This window comes from Schistocerca serialis, chromosome 5 (genome assembly GCF_023864345.2).
Source record: "Schistocerca serialis cubense isolate TAMUIC-IGC-003099 chromosome 5, iqSchSeri2.2, whole genome shotgun sequence".
Lineage (NCBI taxonomy): Eukaryota > Metazoa > Arthropoda > Insecta > Orthoptera > Acrididae > Schistocerca > Schistocerca serialis.
Window position 1 is genome coordinate 737,554,847 of NC_064642.1, and position 22,151 is coordinate 737,576,997.

The following is a 22,151-nucleotide window of genomic DNA, read 5'->3' on the forward strand; positions in this document are numbered from 1 at the left end:
CCTCTTGCGTTGTCAGATCAACTGTCCAATCGTGAAGTTTCACCCTAAATATTTTCCTGTCTTGTCTATCCAGTTGTGTTCATCTTGATTTCTTTCAAGTCTTCTTTTACCGCACCCGACCGATTTTAATTTTTACTTCACTACCATTTTCGAAGAGTTCCAAAACCTGCCTAGTCAATCTGTTTGTTTCCATAGCATTTTAGTCTGCGTTTTTTCGTATCTTAATACATGCTGACATACTTTTCAATCCGAATACAAGTTGACGCACTTTTCAATTTGTTTCCTTGCTCTTTGACTCCAAGTTTATCCTTGTGACAGGTGATGAAACATGGCTCCATCATTTTTCACTTGAGACGAAGAGGCAATCAGTGGAGTGGCATCATGGAAATTCACCCAAGACACTGAAGAAACTCCAAGTTCGACTGAGTCGTGTTCGACCACATCGGCAAAAGCAGGATGTTTTGCTGTTGCACGACAATTCACGGCCACAAGTCAGTCAAAAAACCATGGAAGCGATCGCAAAACTCGGATAGGCAACATTGAAACACACGCCTTACAGTCCTGACTTGACTCCATGTGACTATCTTCTCTTTGGGAAACTGAAAGACTATCTTTGTGGAACAAGGTTTCAAGATGATGACTCCCTTGTGCACGCTGCCAAATAGTGGCTCCAACAGGTTGGTCCAGAATTTTACTGTACGGGTATACAGGCGCTGGTTCCAAGATGGCGTAAGGCAGTTGTGAGGGATGGAAATTATGTGGAGAACTGAAAATATTGTTCCTAAACGATGTATCTACACACTGTAAAACTTTCAAACATATGGAATAAAAGATGGATAAAAAAAATAGTGTGCATTTCTTTTGGAGTGCCCCTCGTATTATTATGTCCTTGGTGTATGTATGTCTATGGAGGTAAATAAAGGACTCTTTATTTTCATGCCATCCACTCACCAACTTTGGGGCCAGCGTGGGAGCCCGCTGTAGAGACGCACTGTCGTCCGTGATAATCTCACACTCCATTAACACCCAGGTCCCGCTTTTTGTCATGTCCAGGGCACCCATTTAAATCGCAATGACTTTAGTGAAATTATTGTCTTCGAATAACAGTATCATTTACGATCGCCCCCTTGTGTATATCTTTCAGTTACGTACAGCTCACGCAAGAAATAGTGACCAGATTTCTTCCAAAGCGCCAGGCGCGTTCATTCGTTTGATCGAAAAGAGAGGCCAATAAGTGTTTTCTGTCTTTCAGCCGGTCAGCGACGACAGAATCGAGGCGCAAACCCTCTAGTGTTTCTCAAACGATTTTACAGAAACTATTCCGTAAAAAAAATCATTTTTGCTTCACTTATAGCCCTATGTTAAGGTTCATAATGATGTGCGCATCATTTCGTTAATGGTCGTAGTTATTGTGAGCACTTTTTAAGGGCTATCGGTGGCTGATGAAACGGGAAATGCTATGGGTTTTGGACCAATATACAGGGTGGTCCATTGATCGTGACCGGGCCAAATATCTCAGGAAATAAGCATCAAACGAAAAAACTACGAAGCACGAAACTTGTCTAGCTTGAAGGAGGAAACCAGATGGAACTCTCGTTGGTCTGCTAGATGGCGCTGCCATAGGGCAAACGGATATCAACTGCGTTTTTTTTAAATAGGAATCCCCAGTTTTTATTACATATTCGTGTAGTACGTAAAGAAATTTGAGTGTTTTAGTTGGACCACTTTTTTCGCTTTGTGATAGGTAGCGCTGTAATAGTCACAAACATATGGCTAACAATTTTATACCAACAGTAGGTAACAGGTTGGTTTTTTAAATTAAAATACAGAACGTTGGTACGTTTGAACATTTTATTTGGGTTCTTCCAATGCGATACATGAACCACTGTGAACTTATCATGTCTGCGAACGCAGCTTGTTAACAGCGTGATTACCTGTAAATACCACATTAATCCAATAAATGCTCAAAATGATGACCGTCAACCTCAATGCATTTGGCAATACGTGTAACGACATTCCGCTCAGCAGCGAGTAGTTCGCCTTCCGCGATGTTCGCACATGCATTGACAATGCGCTGACGCATGTTGTCAGGCGTTGACGGTGGATCACGATAGCAAATATCCTTCAACTTTCCCCACAGAAATAAATCTGGGAACGTCAGATCCGGTGAACTTCCGGGCCATGGTTTGGCGCTTCGACGACCAATCCACCTGTCATGAAATATGCTATTCAATACCTCTTCAACCGCACGCGAGCTATGTGCCGGACGTCCATCATGTTGGAAGTACATCAACATTCTGTCATGCAGTGTAACATCTTGTAGCAACATCGGTAGAACATTGCGTAGGAAATCAGCATACATTGCACCATTTAGATTGCTATCGATAAAATGGGGGCCAATTATCCTTCCTCCCATAATGCCGCACCAAGGTCGCTGACGTTCCACTTGTCGCAGTCATCTTGAATTTTCCGCTGCCCAGTAGTGCATACTATGCCGGCTTACGTTACCGCTGTTGGTGAATGGCGCTTCGTGGCTAAATAGAACGCGTGCAAAAAATCTGTCATCGTCCCGTAATTTTTCTTGTGCCCAGTGGCAGAACTGTATACGACGTTCAAAGTCGTCGCCATGTGATTCCTGGTGCATAGAAATATGGTACGGGTGCAACCGATGTTGATGTAGCATTCTCAACACCGACGTTTCTGAGATTCCCGATTCTCGCGCAATTTGTCTGCTACTGATGTGCGGATTAGCCGCGGCAGCAGCTAAAACACCTACTTGGGCGTCATCATTTGTTGCAGGTCGTGGTTGACGTTTCACATGTGGCCGAACGCTTCCTGTTTCCTTAAATAACGTAACTATCCGGCGAACGGTCTGGACACTTGGATGATGTCGCCCAGGATACCGAGCAGCGTACATAGCACACACTCGTTGGGCATTTTGATCACAATAGCCATACATCAACACGATATCGACCTTTTACGCAATTGGTAAACAGTCCATTTTAACTCGGGTAGTGCATCGCGAAGCAAATACCGTCAGCACTGGCGGAATGTTACGTGATACTACGTACTTATACGTTTGCGACTATTACAGCGCCATCTGTCACAGTTCATATCCGATTGACCTATGGCAGCGCCATTTAGCAGGCCAACCATAGCGCCATCTGGTTTCCCCCTTGAAGTTTGACGAGTTTCGTTCTTTGTAGTTCTTGCGTTTGATGCATATTTCGTGAGATATTTGTTTTAACTGAGAATGTGCTTATTGGAAGCTACTGACTTTACTTTTCTTCAGTTTTCATTTAATAAACGTAAAAAAAAGCACTGATTCAGTATCCTCCCGGAGTTGTATCTGCAAGCTACGTCAGTGTGGGGAGACAGTGTAAACTCCACTGTGTTCGGCAAAAGGAGGATAGTTTGACATGGCAACCAGAGAAATGTGTAGGTATTATTCAAAATTCACCAGTCGTAACGCTTCTCTGAAAGTTAAAAATGGGTAACAAGCCAGGCGGAAATAAATCGCTGCATTTTCGACGCGATTAATTTTAGATACTAACGGAAGCAGACGTGGCGGTAGATCTTTCTGAATGGTCACCATGCAGGTGAGTTGTGGAGGGCTCCCTCTTAACATTTTCCAGAAATGTGAGCGTAGGCTTTAGTTTAGATCAGCAGTTCCTCTCCAGCTCTCGGCATTTCCCTTACAACGCTCTGAGCGATCGGCCCACTGCCAATCTGCTCAAGCTTGCCCAGCCTACTGTGTATCTGGCGGCTACGACATTTTGCGGCATTTCTTTCTCTAAACCTTCTATACTCTATCGTAGTAATTATGGTGCAACTTTCATCGAGCTCTTTACTTGGCTGTGACCCATCATGAGAAAGTTACTTTCGTCAATAGGTTTTGCAGACTAGTATTCTTGATAAAAAGTCCAAAAACTGGAACAATACAATTAGTCGTAGTAACGTCTTGCATGCGATTTGCTTTACAGATTCACTGCATTTTCTCATTGGCCTTCGCTAATATCGATTTTATTTTCAAGTGATGATACTGCTATATCAATATTATATAAACTGCCCTTTGCGAAGTACATTGTAGAAGAGGTTTGCACTACTCTGTCTTCAGGCCACGCCTACCGGGACCATCCGGGATCCTCAGAGGAGAATGCGGATAGGAGGGGCGTAGGGTCAGCACACCGCTGTCCCGGTCGTTATGATGGTATTCTTGATCGAAGCCGCTACTATTCGGTCGAGTAGCTCCTCAATTGGCATCATGAGTCTGAGTGCATCCAGAAAAATGGCAACAGCGCATGGCGGCTGGATGGTCACCCAGCCAAGTGCCGGCCAAGCCCAACAGCGCTTAACTTCGGTGATCTCACGGGAACCGGTGTATCCACTGCGGCAAGGCCGTTTCCCGAGTCTTGTACTACGGCGAAGAAAATTGCCTGCGTAGCGCAGAATGAAGCCTGATGATGAAACGTCGATCGTGTAAATTTTCTTGTCATTCCCCACCTGGTACTCTTATAAAATCAATGATCCTCCTCCAGAAGAGCTTATACTGACGGAAGATGTTACACATTAAGACATTGGTCGTTATTCTTTTGGCCCTGGTATACCGACAGTTTACTTGTTTACGTTAAGAATTTTCCTCGCTTTCACCTTGAATGGGTGACCGTCCGAATGTCTGTGGTGGTAAGGTGCACAGTTTTGCACGCGAATGGTTCTTAGCGCTGTTTCTTGAATAAGCTATTTATATTCTAAGTGCATTTTGGTGCAGTCCCGATCGTTCGAGTCCCGGAACTTCCCTTGTTGGTGATACTTGTCAAGTACCTACCCAAGTGACAGGTAAACAATGAGTGGCGATGTTGCAGTAGTTCTTTGCGTGTCCACAGGAGTGCCGCGGGGAGCGTGAAGGTACACCCGGCGCCGACGACGACGATGACGTCACGCTGGCGGAGGTGCCGCTGCCGGTGGATGAGAAGCAGCAGGTGAACGGCCGCCGCGCCGACGGCGAAGGCGCAGACATCGACGAGCTGCTGATGGACGACTCTGCGCAGCAGTCCTGCACCGTGCACATTGTCAGTACATGTCCCGCGCTCACAGCTTCACGGTAGCCTGCCGGAGCCGGCAAAACGACAGCCGGGCCGTTTGCTCCTCTTGTAACTGCACCACAGCAATGCTAGCCTGTTTCGAACTTTCCGAGCTGATTTCGTACTTGGATAGGTTACACTTCATTCCAACAAAGAAATAACTTGCAAAACATGGGATAAAAATGGTTCAAATGGCTCTGAGCACTATGGGACTCAACTGCTGAGGTCATTAGTCCCCTAGAACTTAGAACTAGTTAAACCTAACTAACCTAAGGACATCACAAACATCCATGCCCGAGGCAGGATTCGAACCTGCGACCGTAGCGGTCTTGCGGGTCCAGACTGCAGCGCCTTTAACCGCACGGCCACTTCGGCCGGCAAAACATGGGATAGTCCCAACAAAATTTATGTTGGCCAAATTTTCTGTATTCATAAATTTCGGACTTGTTTCAGTTTTTCTAAGACTATCTGTTTCTTGTGCTCCTAGGACTTCATCATGTATTTCGGTTTTAAAAGAATAGAAAATTCACTACGATTTCGATTATTACAATTATTTTAGGAAATACCAAGGTTTCTACACACTGTCAAAAAATACTAGTTTTCATGTTTTCTGCAAAAATGAAAAAATGCCCGGTTTTTGAACACGTTTATTTCAGTTTCTCTTCGTTAAGTACAACATCCTATACGTTATGTTATACACTGAAGCACCAAAGAAACTGGTCCAGGCATGTGTATTCCAATACAGAGATACTCTACTGGCCATTAAAATTGTTACACCAAGAAGAAATGCAGATGATAAACGCGTATTCATTGAACAAATATATTATACTAGAACTGACACAGTATGGTTTGAGAGTAAATCGGAGAAAGACGAAGGTAATGAGAAGTAGTAGAAATGAGAACAGCGAGAAACTTAACATCAGGATTGATGGTCACGAAGTCAATGAAGTTAAGGAATTCTGCTACCTAGGCAGTAAAATAACCAATGACGGACGGAGAAAGGAGGACATCAAAAGCAGACTCGCTATGGCAAAAAAGGCATTTCTGGCCAAGAGAAGTCTACTAATATCACATACCGGCCTTAATTTGAGGAAGAAATTTCTGAGGATGTACGTCTGGAGTACAGCATTGTATGGTAGTGAAACATGGACTGTGGAAAAACCGGAACAGAAGAGAATCGAAGCATTTGAGATGTGGTGCTATAGACGAATGTTGAAAATTAGGTGGACTGATAAGGTAAGGAATGAGGAAGTTCTACGCAGAATCGGAGAGGAAAGGAATATGTGGAAAACACTGACAAGGAGAAGGGACAGGATGATAGGACATCTGCTAAGACATGAGGAAATGACTTCCATGAACTAGAGGGAGCTGTAGTGGGCAAAAACTGTATAGGAAGACAGAGATTGGAATACGTCAAGCAAATAATTGAGGACGTAGGTTGCAAGTGCTACTCTGAGATGAAGAGGTTAGCACAGGAAAGGAATTCGTGGCGGGCCGCATCAAACCAGTCAGTAGACTGATGACAAAAAAAAGAAGAACTGACACGTGATTACATTTTCACGCAATGTGGGTGCATAGATCCTGAGAAATCAGTACCCAGAACAACCTCCTCTGGCCGTAATTACGGCATTGATACGCCTGGGCATTCAGCCAAACAGAGGTTGGATGGCGTCCACAGGTACAGCTGCGCATGCAGCTTCAACAGGATACCACAGTTCATCATGAGTGGTGACTGGCGTATTGTGACGAGCCAGTTGCTCGACCACCATTGACCAAACGTTTTCAGTTGCTGAGAGATCTGGAGTATGTGCTGGCCAGGGCAGCAGTCGAACATTTTCTGTATCCAGAAAGGCCCGTACGGGACCTGCAACATGCGGTCGTGCATTATCCAGTTGAAATGTAGGGTTTCGCAAGGATCGAGTGAAGGGTAGAGCCACGGGTCGTAAAACAAATGTAACGCCCACTGTTCAAAGTGCGGTCAATGCGAACAAGAGGCGACCGAGACGTGTAACTAATGGCATCCCATACCATCACGCTGGGTGATACGCCAGTATGACGATGACGAATACACGCTTCCAATGTGCGTTCACCGCGAAGTCGCTAAACACGGATGCAACCATCATGATGCTGAAAACAGAACCTGGATTCATCCGGAAAAATGACGTTTTGCACCCAGGTTCATCGTTGAGTACACCGTCGCAGGCGCTCCTGTCTGTGATGCAGCGTCAAGGGTAACCGCAGCCGTGGTCTCCGAGCTGATAGTCCATGCTGCTCCAAACATCGTCGAATTGTTCGTGTAGGTGGTTGTTGTCTTGCAAATGTCCCCATCTCTTGGCTCAGGGATCGAGACGTGGCTGCGCGATCCGTTACAGCCATGCAGATAAGATGCCTGTCATCTCGACTGCTAGTGATACGAGGTCGTTGGGATCCAGCTCGGCGTTCCGTATTACCCTCCTGAACCCACCGATTCCATATTCTGCTAACAGTCATTGGATCTCGACCAACGCGAGCAGCAATGTCGCGATACGATAAACCGCAAACGCGATAGGCTACAATCCGACCTTTATCAAAGTCGGAAACGTGATGGTACGCATTTCTCCTCCTTACACGAGGCATCACAACAACGTTTCACCAGGCAACGCCGGTCAACTACTGTTTGTGTATGCGCAATCGGTTGGAAACTTTGCTCATGTCAGCACGTTGTAGGTGTCGCCATCGGAACCAACCTTGTGTGAATGCTCTGAAAAGCTAATCATTTGCATATCACAGCATCTCCTTCGTGTCAGTTAAATTTCGCGTCTGTAGCAAGTCAACTTCGTGATGTCAGTTTAAATGGCCAGTAGTGTATGAGGCAGGATATGGGGCTGCGGTCGGCAACACCTATATAATACAACCTGTGTATGGCGCAGTTAATATCGGTTATTGCTGCTACGATGGCAGGTTATCAAAATTTAAGTGAGTTTGAACGTGGTGCTATAGCCGGGACACGAGCGATGGGACACAGCACAGATAGCGATGAAGTGCGGATTTCACGAGTGTACCGTGAATATTAGCAGTCCGGTAAAACATCAAATCTCCCACATCGTTGCAGCCGGAAATACATTATGCAAGAAATGGACCTATGACGACTGAAGAGAATCATTCAACGTGACAGAAGTGCAATACTTCCACAAAGTGCTCCACATTTCATTGCTGGCCCATCAACAAGCGTCAGCTTGCGAACCATTGAACGGAACATCATCGATATGGGCTTTTAGAGCCGAAGGCCCACTCGTGTGCCCTTGATAATTGCAGGATATAAGGCTTTACGCCTCGCCTGGACCCGTCAACACCGGCACGGGACTGTTAATGACTCGAAACATGTTGCCTGGTCGATCGAGTCTCGTTCCAAATTCTATCGAGCGGATGGATGTGTATAGGTATGCTGATAATCTCATGAATCCATGGATCCTGCATGTCAGCAGGGGACTGTTTAAGCTAGTGGAGGCTCTGTAATGGTGGGGGCGTCTGCAGTTGGTGTGATATGGGACCCCTGATATGTCTAGATAGGGCTCTGACAATGACACGTGCGTAAACATCCTGTCTGATATCTGCATCCCTTCATGCCAATTGCGTATTCTGACGTTGGCCAGTTCGAGCACGATAATGCGACATCCCACACGCCCAGAGTTGCTACAGAGTGTCTCCAGGAACAGTCTTCCGAGCTTAAACACTTCCGCTAGCCACCAGACTCCCCACACATGGACATTATTGAGCATATCTGCAATGGCTTGCAACTTGCTGTTCAGAAGGGACCTCCACCCCCTCGTACCCGTACGGATTTATGGACAGCCCGGCAGGTTTCATGGTGTCAGTTCCTTCAGGCATTACTTCAGACATCCGAGTCCATGCCAAGTCGTGCTTCGGCACTTCTGCGTGCTCGCGGGGCCCGTACACGATATTGGGCAGGTGTAGCATTTTCTTTGGCTTTTCAGTGTATATTAAATTTGAACATCTCACTTTGTCGATCTCAGTTACTCCATGCAATCGGATGATTCCTGGGCATCCATCTATTGTGATTCGTACATCACTAGTCTCATTCACATTAATGAAACTGCCGCATTACCCCTTAATTATATTAGATAATCAGCAACTTGAAAATTCAACTCTTACAAGCTAAAATATGTAAACCGAAATGGGCAGTTAATTATACTTGTGTAAAGAAACCATGCAATACAAATGAAACGTAAGTAGGTTTACTATAACTGGAAAGGAATTATCATTTGCTAACACTTATTATTATCACTTCTGGATGCGAAATACTTCTGACAGTGTACTTCAACCTTTGGCACTCTTGATGTGAATATGTGGGTCACTTTGGACGTTTTGAGGACCAAGTTCCTTGGTGTCACCAGAAATACCATGAGTGGTAGAAGGAGGGTAAGTAGATGGGGCGTTCTTACAACAGTGAGTAAGCATATTCCAGTTCATTGATTTCAACATCTGTTTCTTAAACAGTTTCCATAAAATCTACTATTTCTTCACCTTCATCGTGTAAACATTCTGGCACGTTTTCACGTTTGAGTCCATTGCAATACTTGCAAGCGGAAAAACACTGCAGACCTGCTTTTCTTCGGTATCGTGCTCCGCCAGAGCGCACTATACATGAACACGAGCAACACGAAGAACTAAGGTGCTGGATCGTGGCTCATTACAACATGCCACACACCCTTGTTACTGTGAGTCCAGCCCCATTCTCCCGGAGATTTCCAGTTTTACATTCAACTTCCTACTTGCTGGTAAATCCGTAACTAACGACGATGCTTAGCATCTTTTGTGGGCGGCAACCTTGTAAGATTCAAATCGTTTTTGTGACAGGCATGGCGAATAAATGGTCACACAAATCGTCTAGCGGCTGGGAACTGCTGACACCTTCTCTATACAACGCGATAATAAATTGTTTTTCAGCTGTTACTATTTCTTTTCGAATAGTATCTGGTTTCTTGAGCATGCCAAGTGCCGAGTTCAGCAGTTCATGTTTCTTGGTAATGATTCAAAACTTAATTTTTCCTTGTGTGAGAAGGGCGGGTGTAGTACCACATCCAGTAACAGTATGAGTGAGCAGAATCTGTTCACTGCCAAACTTGTAAGATGCAGTCCAAAACCACTTGTCTTCTGCAACTTGTTCTGAACTAGTCAGGAGCACAAGGAGGGCAATATTTTCACTTCCAAATCGTCATTTCTTGTAACAGAAGATGTTATAGGCATAACATCAGCATTTTCTTGTGCCTGGTCCACTTCAATACCTACACTCTCGAAATTCCTTTTGAAAAAGTGTGATGAAGCTATTATTGTTTCGTTTTGTTCAGTCCTGAGGGACTTCATTTACTATCTCTGATTCAACTATAACTTCAACCGAAGAATATTTCTAGACCTACAAATTCTCCGCAGTCTTTGTGCTATATTGCTCTCCATTACAAGGGTATCTACCGAATACAAGAGCGAAGTGAGAGACAAAACGACTCTGCAGGTAAGAATCATAACTTTGGCTACTGATTTGAATGATACAAACTTTTTTATGGTGTACTCTCCAGGAACGAGGAAAAATATATTCGGTGCAAATGGTTGACATCCTTCACTGGAACAAAAGCATTGTGGAATGAAGGTTTTGTTCCTTTTCACATGCCTTTTTCTGAGAATAGGGACACTGCCCAGGAATCACCCGATTGCACGTGAAGTAAATCAGTACTGCAGAGTGAAATGTTTGATTCCAGTTAAAACATAATACATGAACAGAAATTGAAATAAAAGTGCTCGAAAAGAAAGTATTTTGTCATAAAACACAAAATTTGGTAAACCAATATTTTTGGATGAATTGTTGCAAACGTGGTACTTGGTGGAGAAAAAAGCTGCAGTAAACAAATTTCTAGAAAATTTTGTGCTCTTTTGAAAAGCAAATAGTCGCCAAAGTGCTAGGAGCTAAAAAAAACTGAGATTTTTTAAAAATGGAAAAGTCTGAAATTTTCGTAATTTTTTGACTATATAAAGCTTAGCCAAGATAAATTTTGTTGGAAAAACTTGGTCTTCCAATCTTTCCAAACATATGAACGAGCTAAACAAATAAAATCTTCTACTCCACTTCTGCAAGGTATAGACCTTTCCCGCGACATGTTGATTGGACCATTAATAAAGACACATAAAATGCATCAACCTAAGACTGAAATGAGGTTGTGGCTTAGTCTTTTCTAGAATTTGTACAGCAACAATTGAAATATTAGCACACAACAATAGCTTTCAACAGTCGTGAACCTCCTTCCTCAAATATTGTCTCAGTCCAAAAAACGTAGTTTCCAGAATTACCCTTGCGTTTCAGCGGTAATAGCTAAAGTATTATTAATAAAGAAATGTCAATTACAGAGCATGAAAGTCTGATAAAACTGCCTTGGCATGTAAGCCTAGAGCGGATTTGAAAAATGCACATTACAAATCGGAAAACGCATACGTACGACTTACAGACTTCGTCTCGGCGTAATTTTGCATAAAAATATGTAACATTTTGACTCATGATGCATGCTACTACTGAATCACACCATCGAAAGCTCTAGCAAAGTTGTAACAAAGATGGCTACCTACTCCTGCTGTTTGTTCTGATTTGAACAGTCCGAGTCTGCAACCAATGATAAACATAAGTGTCGTACCGAGTACAGAAAGGACCCTATTAGTAGGCCTACTGTATATGAGTGCGGAAGTAACCGTCAGGTCGACCACGTGAGTAAATTGTTTTGTTCCAAACCAATTTGATTAAAAAAATCGTATCCTCGTCCCAAACCCTACACATTGATAGTGGATAAAGAACTAAATGATACTAAGTGAATGGCTGTTAAGGACTTTTGTGATGAAATATTATATCCATCGATGCAGACGAATATTTCACTGCGACCGTTATCTGTGCTGATGGGCGCACTTTTCACTTTAAGCAGTGAAGCTAGTAAAACCAACTGTAGTATTTGGCCAGTGAAATAATACGATGAACCTTGGGACAAGGTCGTCACAGTACAAAAGTTAGCGTCTTTTGTGCATCGAGCAAGAGCAAAGTTGACGGCATTTTCTCTTTCAAAGAGAAAACAATCAACGGAATAGTGTACTTTGATATGCTGGAAAACGTTTTGACCGCATGACTGATGATTGACGAGGTTGGCCAAGAACATAGTGTACAATCTTAGCACTGCCTCTCAGACATCCGTGACTTCGTCAGTGCCCGCTTTCCAGGTGAGTGGTTTTGCCTAGGTGCGCCCATTGCGTGCCCCCACGTTCGCCAGACCTGACACCACCTGAGAACATCCATCGAGGGTACCGTTTTTGTACCTTCTGTAGCAGCGCTAGAACGCATGCCGCGATTGGATAAGACACTCCTGGCACGTTGGAGCCAGTTCGACAAGGAAACGATTTCAGATGGGATCTGTGCCGCAAAACCATCGGAAGTGACACTCAGACTGTTTAGCAGAACTGAAAAGAATCACGTGAAAACGAAGTTCAAAATGGTTCAAATGGCTCTGAGCACTATGGGACTTAATATCTCAGGTCATCAGTCCCCTAGAACTTAGAACTACTTAAACCTAACTAACCTAAGGACATCACACACATCCATGCCCGAGGCAGGATTCGAACCTGCGACCGTAGTGGTCGCACGGTTCCAGACTGAAGCGCCTAGAACCGCTCGGCCACACCGGCCGGCGAAAACGAAGTCTGTAAGTCCTATGAATAAATCTATATGAACTTTCAAAGCTGTAAAGCCCTTTCAGAAACACTCCGTTCTATTCACAACTGTCCGCGAAAAATAATGTCGTAGTCTAAATTACCGTTATGTACCCCTAGGTTAGAGCATATTACTTGAAATTCACGATCTAGGTTTATAAATTCTCAGATTTAAGGTGACTTTTTTCCGTAGGCGCTAGTACAGCACAATACGTTGTCAACAAAATTATACCCTGAAATGCACTTATTACTCTACAATTTTAGTTGACCAGAAGCCTGAGAATTTTATGAACATGTATGAAATTGCAGTCATTAATGTAGTAAGAAAAACTTTTTGATAACAAACAGGAATGTTTTGCATAAAGCAATGAAAAAATATTAAACTAGGAACATCTGTAATAAGGCGTAACAATATATATACGGCAAAAAATGTAAATAGGGCTCAGATTTTCATTATGTCATCACTGAAACCATAAAAGTCGGAAGGGGTGTCAGAAGAATGCGGCCTCTCTTGTGTTATTTAGTTTGTGACAGGAAAAATTAAAAGAATGAAGTCTTAAAGGTTAACAGTTCAGTTTCACTAAATGAAACCTCATGTACTTGTTTTACTAATTATCTCATCTGATACAGTGGTTGGGGTTTGTACCAGATGTTAGCGAGTCCACTGCCTTAAACAATGAGCCACTTCACATTGTTCTAACGTTAACAGACGAGAGCTAAATTATCCTATAATGAAACAATTGGTTTTGAAAATACAGAGTTTTCTTAGTTCAGTTGTAGAAAGGTGTTTCTGTGGAGTCATCAATCGATCTAATTTATCACGAGTAGAATTTCGTAATAAAAATGTTTTAATTTTAATAGAAATGACAGTCTTTTGTACGCCTGTTTTTAGTCCCTAAAATAAACTGTGATTATCGTTTATTTCACGATGATAGTGCCTGCAATTAAATAAAGCAATTTTCGTGTGCCTCACATATGGACTTGGCTTCCTTTATTTCTAAAGCAAGTGAAGTTGCTTCAGAAATAAATGAATCGAAAAAAATGGTACATACCTAGAAAAAATAATTTTAGTCGCAGATGGTGTCCAGGAATGAAACTGAACGAGAAAACTAAGACTTGAGCCATCATTTTCATACCATTATTAATGCGATTCTAATTTTTATGTTTACCTTAACTGATCAGGAACATCGGTGACGACAGACCTACAATGCATCTGTCAAGCGAAAATTTTCCTAAATTATTGTGGCTTTTGGTGGTATACTTGACACACTTTTTTTTTCGTGATTACGTATATGCACCAATCATCTATGTGACAATCTGCTGACACCAAGACATAATTGCCGTTGTACTAATTAAAATAAATTCTTAAACTAATAATGAAATGTTAATGGTACCGAAGCATTTTTTAGGTAAATGAAACATGAAGGGCCACACGGTTCATTTGTAGTAGTGTATCACTGAAGACGTCGTAGCTGATGAGAAGTGATGGGACTTCGACGATCTCTGACAAGTTTATGTTGAAAATAGATCGAAAGCTTTGATATTGCAATACCAATTGAAGATAAAAGAAAATCATTACCATCATCTTCCTTTCAGTGATTAGACTATTGCCTGTTCCAAACACACAAACAAAATCTTTCCGGTATTTTCCGAGATCTTTCAATACCGCCTTTCACATTTGGCTTGAAGTACAGGATATTCTAGCATTTCTGAGACCCCCACGAGGTTTTGTATCCAGTTTCCACAATACTTTGGATTTTTTTTTTCATTCATGTTGAAAATATGTAATTCTGTTCTAATATCTTCATGCCTAATCATGTCTCTTCTTTTGCAGCCCTTCGTCCTATTTTGTAACCTCACTCCTATTGAGGAACCTCATCTCTGCTGTTTGAATTTTGTTTGTTTGTTTTTTAGTAGTAAGCCAGCTTTCGCTTCCATAGGATGACAAAGGAACTGTCATTATCATGTAGATTTCACGATGGTCTCTTTCTGCACTATAGGGCCCTATGATATGCTTCTGTTACCGCGTACATCTATCTACATCGTGTACTTTATATTCACTATGAGAGTCAAAACCAAAACTTATAACACAGCTTAAATTAGTTATTCCAGAGCCGTGTTCTAAAAGTGAATTATCGGAAACATTGTTTGATGCGACTACATTTTTTCCTCCATTGCTTTTCTTTTTAGCCCCCATCTCGTGGTCGTTCTCGCTTCCCACGCCCGGGTTCCCGGGTTCGATTCCCGGCGGGGTCAGGGATTTTCTCTGCCTCGTGATGGCTGGGTGTTGTGTGCTGTCCTTAGGTTAGTTAGGTTTAAGTAGTTCTAAGTTCTAGGGGACTGATGACCATAGATGTTAAGTCCCATAGTGCTCAGAGCCATTTGAACAATTTTTTTTCTTTTTATTACTAGAACCGTTTAAGTTGTATGTCTCGCACATTTCGTTCAGCTGGTATACTGGTCTCTGGAGATAATCTTCATAACAATGTTATTTGGAAACAGGTTCATCCATCGCTGTTTTATTTCCTTTAATTACTTCACATTTGTATTTACGAATAATGAAGTCAATGTAAACACTCATCCGGCCATTCTTTCAACTAACATTGCCACGTCCGATTAACCATGCCGACCCTGCGTATGCGCGGGAAAAACGGCACAAGCAAAATAAAAGGAAAAAGAAGCCAATGTAAACATTGTAGGTGGTAGGTGGTAGTCGACAGCCTCGTCTTATACCTGGGTTAATAATTATGTCTTCTAATTTTTTCTTCCTTTATGTATACAACTAAGAAGCTTTTACCCCTGTAATACCAAAATTGTTTATCTAGTCTGAATAACTTACGTTGGCCATGTTTATAACGAAAATGTAGCATACGTTTTCACGTCTCACGTTACATGATAATCACTTGATAATATTTTAATACTCCTTGTTTTCCTTAAACCTTAGGGAGAATGTATTTTTAGTTTTGTATCGTTACCAAAATATGTGTCATTGACAGGTATGTTTTCATACGATCCCGCCACAGAAGAATTCTTCATTTACATCCTTACTCCACAGGCTACGATATGGTGGTCCGCAGTTGCAGAAATGCACTGGAAATCAAATGATAGCAATGAAGTAGTTAGGTTATCAGTTATCGTTCGAAACCAGCGGTGAATTCTAGTTCTCTCATCCCATAATTCCCTCGGCAAGCCATAACAACTGGAACATCGAACCACTAGCACGTATGATTTCAACAGTCAGTGCAGACGTCATTGGTCAGGAAGGTTCGTAATCCACTGATATCTGTTCCTCCGCGGCATGAATATGCACGGACGAAAATTTGCTTAACGAAGTGCTTGAAAAAAACTGCAGGGAACCGCGATCGAATGAGAATTGTCCCGCCATTTTCTGCGCCGTCATGGTAAATATTAAATTATCCCTTTGACTATTGTTCCAGGCGCTGTTCACGCCCAATTCCGGGCATTTCCGCGACTCTCGTTACCCATTGTAATCCAAATGAAGCATTCTGGGGCGGCGGCCGCCGACGCCCGCCGGGCCGCTCAAATATTCATAAGTTTGATCAATAGCGCCGACGGCGAGCGGCCGCCGCAGCAAGGAGGGCCGCGCAATCCGGCTAAAATAACAATGAAACGCCGCGTCTGGATCTGGCCGGTAGCTGCTGGAATTCACCGCGACCGCGCCAAGACACTGTCCCCACCGAGGCCTTGTTTGTTAACTAGCTTTCTGCCCGCGTACGTATTTGCCACATACACTACTGGCCATCAAAATGGCGACACCAAGAAGAAATGCAGATGATAAACGGGTATTCATTGAACAAATATATTATACTACAACTGACATGTGATTAGATTTTCACACAATTTGGGTGCATAGATCCTCAGAAATCAGTACCCAGAGCAACCACCGCTGGCCTTAATAATGGCCTTGATACGCCTGGGCATTGAGTCAAACACCTTCGATGGCGTGAACGGGTACAGCTGCCCATGCAGCTTCAACACCTACAGTTCATCAAGAGTAGTGACTGGCGTATTGTGACGAGACAGTTGCTCGGCCACCATTGATCAGATGTTTTCAACTCGTGAGAGATCTGGAGAGTGTGCTGGCTAGGGCAGTAGTCGAACATTTTCTGTATCCAGAAAGGCCCGTACAAGACCTGCAACATGCGGTCGTGCATTATCCTGCTGAAAAGTAGGGTTTCGCAGGGATCGAATGAAGGGTAGAGCCACGGGTCGTAACACATCTGAAATGTAACGTCCACTGTTCAAAGTGCCGTCAATGCGAACAAGACGTGACCGAGACGTGTAACCAATGCCACCCCATACCATCACGCCGGGTGATACGCGAGTATGGCTATGACGAATGCACGCTTCCAATGTGCGTTCACCGTGATGTCGCCTAACACGGATGCAACCATCATGATGCTGTAAACAGAACCTGGATTCATCTGAAAAAATGACGTTTTGCCATTCGTGCACCCAGGTTCGTCGCTGAGTACACCATCGCAGGCGCTCCTGTCTGTGATGCAGCGTCTAGAGTAACCGCAGCCATGGTCTCCGAGCTTATAGTCCACGCTGCTGCAAACGTGGTCGAACTGTTCGTGCAGATTTGTTGTCTTGCGAACGTCCCCATCTGTTGACTAAGGGATCGAGACGTGGGTGCACAATCCCATACAGCCATGCGGATAAGATGCCTGTCATCTCGACTGCTAGTGATAAGAGTCCGTTGGGATCCAGCACGGCGTTCCTTATTACCCTCCTGAACTCACCGATTCGATATTCTGCTAACAGTCACTGGATCTCGACCAACGCGAGGAGCAATGACGCGATACGATAAACGGCAATCGCGATAGGCTACAATACGACCTTTATCAAAGTCGGAAACGTAATGGTACGCATTTCTCCTCCTTTGCTAGGCCACACAACAACGTTTCACCAGGCAACGCCGGTCAACTGCAGTTCGTGTATGAGAAATCAGTTTGAAACTTTCCTCATTTCAGCACGTTGTAGGTGCGCCACCGGCGCCAACCTTGTGTGAATGCTCCGAAAAGTTAATCGTTTGCATAACACAACATCTTCTTCCTGTCGGTTAAAGTTCGTGTCTGTAGCAATTCACCTTCGTGTTGTAGCAATTTTAATGGCCAGTAGCGTATTTTTCATACACACATACACTGATCAGCCACAACATTATGACAACCGATCTACTATCGATATAAACCAGCCCAGGCGATAGCAGCGTCATCTGGCGAGGAATGACTGCTAGTCAAGTCACACGCACGGAGCATGTAGTATCAGTGAGCGTGCTGTGTGTGTGTAGTATGGGGAAAACACGCGATCTGTCTGAATTTGACGTAGTGCAGGTTGTGATTTGCCGGAGGTTTGGCACGAGCGATTTGGAAACTGCACGACTTGTCGTGTGTTCTAGTGAGTGTCTTCAACCGTGGCGAAACCGAGGTGAAATCACGTCCACAAGTCGTTGGGTTGGCCGGCCACCCCTCACTACACATGTCGTATATCATAGGCAGGCGGTGAACTGTGGCGGAAGTAACATTAGACTCGGCGGTCTACAGTTGTGTCTGGACACACACTGCACTGAACACAAAGAATGATGGGCCTCCGTAGCCGGCGACCCATGCATGTGCCAGGCATAACACCACGACATCGGCAACTACGACTGAAATGGGCAAGTGACCATCGACACTGTAAAATTACTTCCAGCCATTCTTATGACGTCATTTATTGTGTGGCTACCAGTTTCGGCGCTTCAAAGTGCCCTATTCAGGTTTTACTTGACTCTGAAGGTGTTAAAACCATTTGTATGCACGATGCACAGTGGCCAATATAACTGGTTTAGGCAGACTACCTGTAATTGTGATGTTGTCTATCAAATGGTTCAAATGGCTCTGAGCACTATGGGACTCAACTGCTGAGGTCATTAGTCCCCTAGAACTTAGAACTAGTTAAACCTAACTAACCAAAGGACATCACACACATCCATGCCCGAGGCAGGATTCGAACCTGCGACCGTAGCGGTCTCGCGGTTCCAGACGGCAGCGCCAGAACCGCGCGGCCACTTCGGCCGGCTTGTCTATCGAACCACCATTTTTTGATGATTGGATAGGCGACATCACATTTACAGGTAGTCTGCGTAAACCAGTCGAGTTGGTCACTGATGCATCATGTATACAGACAGTGTTAACCTCTTCAGCATCAACTCAGGAATGAAGATGGTACACTGAAGAGCCAAAACTTGTAGCCACACAATGAATGGCATAATAAGGACTGTTGTAGGTTTCATTTTCTTACAGAAGTGAACAGCTGTAGTTCCCCAGGTCTCCAGTGACAAGGATGGACACACACTGGAAGTTGGCTCAGTGGCAGAACGTTGCATGGTCTGATGAATCACGTTACCTTCATCATCATGCCGATGGCAGGCGGCGAATCCGTAGGCTTTTAGGGGAACAGCACCTTGACACCTGTACTGCGAGACGAAGACAAGCTGGTGTCGGCTCCACTAGGCTTTGGGGAACATTCATACGGACATCCACGAGTCCAGTAGAGTTCGTGCAAGGCCCCTGAACGCTGGTTGGAGACCACGTACACCATTTCATGACGATCATCTTTTCCGAGATTTTACGGGAATTGGGTGACTTGCATGTGCAGATATTGTGCCAGCTCCCTCCAGCGACCTACCAATGCCTCACTGCTTCCATGTCACGAGGTGCTGCCGCTGTTATTTGTGCCAAGGGTGGACATACCGTATGTTAGGTAGATTGTCATAATTTTCTGGCTGAAAAGTGTATATTTCATTTCTTCGCAACACTTTCTCCTTTGTTTTCCTTTTTAGTGGTATTATCATGTTCTTCCTAGCATAGATTCAGAATTCTGTTAATGTAATAACTTTCGAAATGTGGTGCTACAGAAGAATGCTGAAGATTAGGTTGGTAGATCACATAACTAATGAGGAGGTATTGAATAGAATTGGAGAGAAGAGAAATTTGTGGCAAACTTGACTAGAAGAAGGGATCGGGTGGTAGGAAATATCCTGAGGCACCAAGAGATCACCAATTTAGTAATGGAGGGCAGCGTGGAGGGTAAAAATCGTAGAGGGAGACCAAGAGATGAATACACTAAACAGATTCAGAAGGATGTAGGTTGCAGTAGGTACTGGGAGATGAAGAAGCTTGCTTAAGATAGAGTAGCCCATGGAGACCTGCATCAAACCAGTCTCTGGACTGAAGACCACACAGACAGACAATAGCTCATCATACGTATTTCGACGCCGTTGTATCCGAAGCATATCATACTTGGCACGGTCTAACACACAGTTAACAACCACACACACCAAACGCTTAGCACAAATTACTGAGGCAGATAACATTAATTACTAATTTATTACGCCGCGTCGCTTTCCCTGGAAATATAAAATCGATTACCAATAACCAACTGCGAGACAAACCTATCATGATAGGGGCCGTAAGATTATGACCTTCGGCTTAATCGCTCATATGGATACTAGAGGGCAGCGATAATGCGCAGCTCATGTCGATGGTAGCTTGCTGTGGATACCTGGTACCAGGCGACTACGCACAGGTCAAGCAATTCCCGTAAAATGTGGAGCAATGGTTTGTGGACATGGAAATGGCCTCCGACTGTGTCCCGGATGTGTTCTACCCCGTTCATATCAGGCGAGTTCGGTACCTCAGCCATCCACAAGAGTTCACTATAATGCTCCTCAAGCCATTGAGGTACGAGTATAGCCTTGTGTCAACGACAGTTAGTGTGCTGGAAAATGGTATGACAGTTGGGGAAGAGATAAAGCATGAAGAGATGCAAGTCAAAGTCAACCAAAGCATAATACCGCCCCTGCGGCCGTGGCGCGATGCGTGTTTTCAACAACTGTTCGCTTGGATGACGGTGCATCCGCTTACGGCAATCGAACTGGTGAAACAAAAATAGTTCAAATGTATTAAAAAACTAAAAACCGCCTCGATTGCGAAAAAGCACCTAGTGTTAAGTGTTAACCCAGGTTTTGGCGTAGATAACTACACCTTCTTCAGAACAACAATAAAACCCACAAGTGCCTAAGAAGACCTTTGACAATGATTAAAAGAACACCATAGCTATACATTTATAAACGAAAAAGAAAAGGAAAACACAAACAGTACATATGTACAAAGTCAAAACCACTACTTAACTCAATGGTGTACGCTCCACCTCATACCGGCCTATGTTCGATGGGCCATGACCCGTCATAAACTGCAGCTTCAAATGATCGCTCACTTACTTAACTTCCCTTGTCCTGCGCATGGGCATAGGTAGCGGGTCAGGCCTGTAAGTGAGCGACCGTTTGTAGCTGCAGTTTATGGCGGGTCGTGGTCCATCGAACATAGGCCGGTGTGAGGTGGAGCGTACACCATTAAGTTAAGTAGTGGTTTTGACTTTGTACATATGTACTGTTTATGTTTTCCTTTTCTTTTTCGTTTATAAATGTATAGCTATGGTGTTGTTTTAATCATTGACAAAGGTCTTCTTAGGCACTTGTGGGTTTTATTGTTGTTCTGAAGAAGGTGTAGTTATCTACGCCCAAACCTGGGTTAACACTTAAAACTAGGTACTTTTTTCGCAATCGAGGCGGGTTTTTAGATTTTAAGTATATTAACCAACGATTGCTGACGCGCTGCGATATTGAAGGTTCTTATAGTCCAAATGGCTCTGAGCACTATGGGACTTAAGGTCTCAGGTCATCAGTCCCCTAGAACTTAGAACTACTTAAACCTAACTAACCTAAGGACATCAAACACATCCATGCCCGAGGCAGGATTCGAACCTGCGACCGTAGCGGTCGCGCGGTTCCAGACTGAAGCGCCTAGAACCGCTCGACCACACCGGCCGGCTTATGAAACGAGAAAAATACGATTCATTCGACCTAATAACCCTTTTCTATTGATCCACGATGAAAACTCGATGATCTCGAGCCCACAGGAATTGCAATTGGCCATGTCATTCCTTAACATGGGAACACGAAAGTAATTTATTGCATAGCCCACGATCAACAATGTCCGCTGAATCCTGTGCCCCAAAACACTTGTGCCTACTCAAGCACTGTGCTCAGTCGTCAGATCTGCCACGGTTGGCAACGTGACAAGCCATAATAAAGGTGTATTGACTAACTTCCGCTATTCACAAGGTTTCTGTAGACAACAGGTACTATGAGGAATGCGGAAAGGGTACAAATTGAAGAAAGAAACGAATGTCTGTAAGTGAAGAAACAAGCGTCTTGATGTGGAAAATACGGAAAGCAGATACTCCACAACTAAAGACGTCGAAGTTTACTTT

At 43.8% G+C, this 22,151-nt stretch overlaps 1 protein-coding gene across 1 annotated transcript in view; it reads left to right on the plus strand.

Moving 5' to 3' along the window:
- LOC126481395 (RNA-binding protein Raly-like) overlaps nt 1-22,151 on the plus strand; it is a 999,983-nt gene that overhangs the window by 949,256 nt on the left and 28,576 nt on the right. Inside the window, exon 9 of the mRNA XM_050105125.1 lies at nt 4,884-5,069. Within this exon, the coding sequence (XP_049961082.1) occupies nt 4,884-5,069 (186 nt within the window). The remainder of the gene's footprint in view (nt 1-4,883; nt 5,070-22,151) is intronic.